At 42.6% G+C, this 6,000-nt stretch overlaps 1 protein-coding gene across 3 annotated transcripts in view; it reads left to right on the top strand.

Annotated features, from left to right (window-relative positions):
- Window positions 1–2,560: 2,560 nt before the first annotated feature.
- Window positions 2,561–6,000, top strand: part of TTK (TTK protein kinase) — a 30,234-nt gene continuing 26,794 nt past the window's right edge. The window contains exons 1-4 of one of the 3 annotated variants that reach the window (XM_068678107.1): window positions 2,609–2,714; window positions 3,801–4,005; window positions 4,787–4,960; window positions 5,778–5,925. In XM_068678107.1, coding sequence (XP_068534208.1) covers window positions 5,778–5,925 — 148 coding nt within the window. In that variant the 5' untranslated portion in view covers window positions 2,609–2,714; window positions 3,801–4,005; window positions 4,787–4,960. Of the gene's footprint in view, window positions 2,715–3,800; window positions 4,006–4,786; window positions 4,961–5,777; window positions 5,926–6,000 lie in introns of all 3 variants that reach the window. The other 2 variants (XM_068678109.1, XM_068678108.1) reach the window with 2 other exon arrangements.

The raw sequence follows: 6,000 nt of genomic DNA, 5'->3' as shown, positions 1-6,000 counted from the left end.
TCACTGGATTCCTATGTCCTGCAGTTAGCTTAACCTCGGGTCAGAGCCAAGTTATTTGCCTGCAGCATTAACACCATCTTGGTATCAAGTTTACTGGCAGTCATTTCATATTCATCTCCGTATCATCAATATAATACTTAAAATACATCATGGTTAGAAGCATCCTTCTGAAATGAACAGCACAAACATGTCCTATTGACACATCCTTTTGCGGATCTGTTGATTGAGTCAGTTTCTAAATTGGTATTTTGTGTGTGTACACATCTGTGCATTTTACTGAATTTCAGCCCCAAATGGTAGCTATGAGACAACACACAGAAGCCAAGTAAATGGTTCTCATTGTTTCAGTCACTGAACGTGTCTGTCAATAAGGAAAAAAGTATATTGTAAAAGTCCAGTCACAAAGCATGCATCAGATTTGTAAATGAACAAGCACTATGGAACAAGATCCACTGATATAAATAACTATTGTTCTCTCTTCCTTATTCATTAAAAACAAACAAACAAAACCAATTAATTACACATAAAGCTTGAAGTAGTCGATAATGACAAATAGTTTGTCATGGAAACAAAACTGCTAGGAGGAATGGGAATATCTGTTATTCTTCCTGCTGAAAATGTTAATGCTTTGTTAATTAACCACTTATTTTCAGATCAATTTGTTGAGGTGACTCAACATCTAAAATATTTGTTTGCTTCTTCTTGTGGACATCTGTAGTTTGGAGCAATGCATCAACAACCAGGACAAGTCTGCATGCTCCCAGTAAATGAAGATTTCATCAAATACTCAGCAGGGCTCTCTCCAAATGCACTTTTAACCAAAACAGCTACACCGAATGTCTGCCAGGAGTTGTAATCAATAAACCACCATCTCTTTTCTTTAGCTCATCACCTCATACCAGAGACATGGAACTTCAAATATCAGCTCAAGAAGATGGGTTGGTTGCTGCCAATTTTTCAGCTAGGTGAGGACAGCCTTTCTCTTATATGCATTTCAGAAAATTCCATAGTACGTTATAAAGATTTCCTCAACATTTGAAAAATCTTTTGCAATTCCCTTGCATTTGCCACACTTGGATTTGCAATAAGATTATCCAAACAGATACAACATCTTACCATATAATCAAGTATTTAAAACAATGAAACAGGATTTGCCTGATGTAACTCTTTACAAAAGACTGACATCTCCTTTTGTTCGTCATCCACCTTTTTTCTTCATCACATCCTTGTTTTTCTGATTTGCATGCGATTCTTGTCATTCAAACTGGTAGCAGCTTTAGGTGAGGATGTCAGGTGCTGCAGTTCTTAGATTCCCTGTACATCCATGACATTATAATGAATAACATGCATAAACATTTATAAACAAGCAAGCAATGGTTCTACCATCAAACCAAACTAGAACAATAGGCAATATGGAAAAAAAAAAACATCTCCTCCCATCTTAGCTAAAAGCTGTAACTCCTCTGTGCTTGGAGAAAACAGCCATCTCCACAGAATAATCCATCAGAGTCCAAAATAGATGTTTGGACTCAATTTCTCTCTTGAAATGCCTCTTCCCTTTCTCTATGGAGTGAACTTTTATCACTACATTAGGCAAGATGTTTATGTTTTAGATGAATACAAGACAAGCAAGATTGACTTCAATTAACCGCCAGTTTAGGTATGACTGTTAAAAGTCACATGGGGACTGCATGGAAAGCTAATGGTAAGTAGTAGGCTATTAAATTAATATGGCATATACATAGATAGAGAATATGTCTCCGTGCTTTTTTATGAAGTGTGCAAACAATTTTGAAAATATTGTGAGCATCAGAAGAGCCACACTGGCTACAAACAAGACAGTAATGAACATGTCCAATCAGAATGTAAACGTGGAGAGGCCGAACTGTTTAGTTAGTGCTTTGCATCGCTGTAATCCAACTGCAGGAGGAAGGGGGCAGCTCAAAGCAAGCGCTGCTGTTTGCAGCCGTAGGCACGCTGCAGATAACGGGTTGTGCTTATGAACCAGCTTATGGGGAATCCGTGTGAGGAACTTCTTTACCAAAAGGTTTGTTAGACACTGGAACAGGCTGCCCAGGGAAGTGGTGGAGTCACCATCCCTGGAAGTCTTTAAAAGACGTTTAGATGTAGAGCTTAGGGATATGGTTTAGTGGGGGCTGTTAGCGTTAGGTCAGAGGTTGGACTCGATGATCTTGAGGTCTCTTCCAACCTAGAAATTCTGTGATTCTGTGAGTCTGTGAAAAGGTAAAGGGGAGATCGTAAGGAGACAGACGGGGCACGCAGTGCTGTGTAAGAGGTAAGTGAGGCTGCACAGAGTATGTATTGCTTTAAGCTGCTTTCAGGTATGTTTTGTGTTTGTGCTATCCCATTTCTGTGCTTTGCACTTGGTATTCATGGCCTCAGGGCGGGCATCCCGCACTCCCTTTGCGGCCATCGGGGATTACCACAGCGGCCGCCGCCATGACAGCGCCCCGAGCGCCCCCCCCAGCGCCCCGCCGGGTAACGGCGCCCAACGGCCCCTCCGCGCGGCGCGAAGGGCGGAGCCTCGACCGAGGTGGGCGGGGCCTCACATACCCGCGTCCAATAGGAAGGCGCGCTTCCGATGTTTTTCCCCTCCACCGGCCAATCAGCGGCCGCGGGGAGATTCAAACGGGGAGCGGCGGGCGCGGCCCGGGTCCGGCCGGGAGCGGGCGGCTGCGGCGGCTGCGGCTGAGGTGAGTGCGGGGGGGCGGGGGGCGGCCGTTGGGGGCCCCGCGGCTCCCTGAGGTGAAAGGGGGGGAGAGGGGCTGCGGGGAGGGGTGGGCCGTGTCCGTGAGACCTCGGGGCTTTATTTTTTAAATAAAAACTTTTATTTTCTGAGTTTGGGGAGAAGCTTCAGAAAATGGCGAGTGTCTGCGTGGTGTGGGGGTGTAGGGGGAGGGGAGGGGAAGGGTCAGGCCGGCCGTGCTGGGGAGCAAGGTAACAAAAGGCACGGAGCTTCCTTCACGCGCCTACCAGTACAATTTTCTCTTCTGATCTCAACCCCCAAACGTGTGTCTTTTAGAAGGAACATCTACTTATTTCCCATGTGTTTTAAGCGAGCTCCGCAGCTTGCGAGCTTGTATCTGTTTCCGCAGGGTTACAGTAACGGATGGGCTCTGCTTTGGCATCTGCAGATTAAACGGGTAAATAGCAGATAGCGTCACGCCTTCCTGAGGGCTGCCCGGGTGTTATCGCATGCTTCTCTTCTTTTGTGCGCTGAGCAGCTGGCGAGATCTCGAGGGCAGGAACTCTTTTGCACCTCGTTGTCTGTGTAGTAGTTCCTAACGGTCAGGAAGGGTTTAGAGCAATGCTGGAGTATTTAAGCAATGTTGATATAACTGCACTCGGAAAGGATTGTGGGGATATCTCTGCTTTCTGTAACTGACACTGTTTTCTCTTCTACCAGCAAGTATGTGCTTAAGCAGTGAGCAGTATTGAAATACTGGCCTGAATACATGAATAAAATAATGCAAGTGCTGTAGAAGATTAAGGCTACTGTGAGTTTTGCCCTCCTGTTTGTGTGGGATCTTTCTGCACGTAGGGAGGGCAAAACAGCTTAAGCATAAGGGGGTGCAAGAAAACACCCAAGCTAGTAAAGCTCCTGATTGTAGTGAGAGAGGTGGTGTTTTTCTTTTGCAAAGAGGTCTTGACTCAGTTATTTATCACAGTCTCTTAGCAAAAACTTTAATTAGGCCATAGGAACAGAGCTAGACAACAGCTGCAGCCACAGTGATCCTGAACCATCTAGGTAATGTGATGACATGGATGCCTTTTTCTAGGCCGACTGATTTGCTTGCAGGAAAAAGCCAGGCATGCTCCTGGGCACTTGCTTAAAATCCTGGCTGTTCCTGGCAACTCCTTGGATATAGGCTGATGGGGTACTTTGATAGCTTCCAGGAGCAGGAAGAGGATACCTTGTCATTCAGAGATTAAGGACCTTCAGTAAAAACAGCACCTGTCTCTGTTCAGGAGTAGCAAACCACAGTAAGTCCGCTATTTCAGGGCTGGATGCTATTATTTCTCTTGAGTATCAATAAACATGACAGGATGCCATGTGCAATATACCCAGTGACTAACCCATACTGCCACTTCCCCCGCTTACAACGCATGCTGCTTTTCTAGTTTGTCCCTTGATTTCTCACTGGGTCTGTACGAGATGTTAAAATTACTACTATGTTTTTTTAGAGGTAGTTTTATATTTTCCTGGTCTCTGCATATGTGGTCTCCCTCTTCCTTGCTTCCCTGACCCTCACCTTCTTTCCTGCATGGCTTTTCTAGATCTCGGATGTGCTGCCATGCAAGCATTGCAGTTAGAAGCTCAGTTCCTATTGAGCATGCTTATAACTGCGTGTTGCTATTTTAGGTCTTTATTGCCTTGTCAAATTCTGAACACACTTTGCACAAATTCATGGCAAATGCTTTCTTAAAAAGTAATCATGCAGTAGATTAAACCAAAGCAAGACTCTGAATACTTGCTTATGATTGAGCTTGGCTGTGAGTGGGAAGATTAGTTGCGAATCATGACAATACTCAGGCGATTATGGTTTTAGCATATCTTTCATTTCTAAATGTCCTATATAGCAGGCACATTTGGAAGTACTTGCTCTTAGTATGGGAGTAATTTTTGACTTTCTGCTGTCTAGTAGTCTTGTTACTAATTTTCATTAAAAGAAGTCAAATATTTTTGAAGTTGTGAAGATGAAGCAAGCTGTCAGTGTATACTGACATACATTTACTTCTTGATGTCTAATTTGTTGTTACTTAGGAACTTCTTCAGGATGGAGAGCTACATTTCTTGCCTTTGCTGGGTTCTTGGGATCATCTGAAGTAATCTCACCCTTATCCAAATTAACTTTTTGACAATCCCTTCTTCAAGAGAAGATAACTCTGTGTTGTACACATTGAAACTTCTTCAGTTAAGAAGACACATACCAGAAATGTAAGTTTGACATGTTGTTGAGATGTAAGATCTGTCCTTAAATATGATCATAAAAGGATATTCTCACCTATAAGGAGGAGATCTGAGTTTCTGTAGCTACCTCTACTGTAATAATAAGGGCAAAACTGCAATAGGTACCAAAATCTTCCTTATGAAGAGACAATCTTTCTCTCTGTGAAGTAAATACCACCTGTGGAGCAGCATGTAAACACTCATTGTTACAGTAATCACCTATGTCATTTTTAGCAATGTGATCCCCCAAAAGACATGGTAGTTTATAGAGGTGGTCTCAGAACAGGGGAAGATAATTCTTCTCTATGCAGTGTGGAGAGGAATGGGTATTAAAGGAAGCTGCAAATGAGCCCTGAAGTCAGTTTTCTGTTCAATGTACTTTACTGTTGAAGAAAAATGAGGGGAGGATTCTTAGTCTCAGCTCAATGATAGTGCTGATAGTGCAATTTCAGATAGTGCTGATTTTAGCATGCTGTCTCAAGCTTTCACAATTCTTTCTGTATATGTCTTGTTTACATCTCTGGGAGATGCTTCTTTCTGTTCTTCTCTGACCACTGAAAACAATTCCTTTTTATAAGGAAAGGAAGGGTTCATTTTAGAACTTTGTGTTCTTTTCTGCAAAGACATTATGTGCATGTCTTTAACACAAGTTTACTTGTATAACTAAATTGACAAAGTATTAATATTTGCTATTTAACCTGGTTGAGTCTCAATCTGCAAAACATGTATGAGGGACTCTCGCATGGAAGTTCCAATTAAGGTCAACTGCAACAGTTCTAAAATTTCACTGGTTTCTTGCCTCTAGATGGAGGAGGAGGAGGATCTAAGTGAAAGGGGATTGCCACGAATTGCTTCAATCATGAATAGAGTTAGAGACCTGAAAAACAAATACAGAAATGAAGACAATATCACAGATGAACTTAACTGTACTAAAATATCAGCTGATACAACAGGTATGTGTTTTGGTTGATCTTTGTCTTGAGTGAAAGTTTTTAAAGTGTTTTTTTAACTCATGTTGATTGCAGTTT

Source organism: Anas acuta, chromosome 3 (genome assembly GCF_963932015.1).
Source record: "Anas acuta chromosome 3, bAnaAcu1.1, whole genome shotgun sequence".
Lineage (NCBI taxonomy): Eukaryota > Metazoa > Chordata > Aves > Anseriformes > Anatidae > Anas > Anas acuta.
The sequence above is the reverse complement of the archived record's forward strand: the minus strand, read 5'-3'. Positions and strand labels throughout refer to the sequence as shown.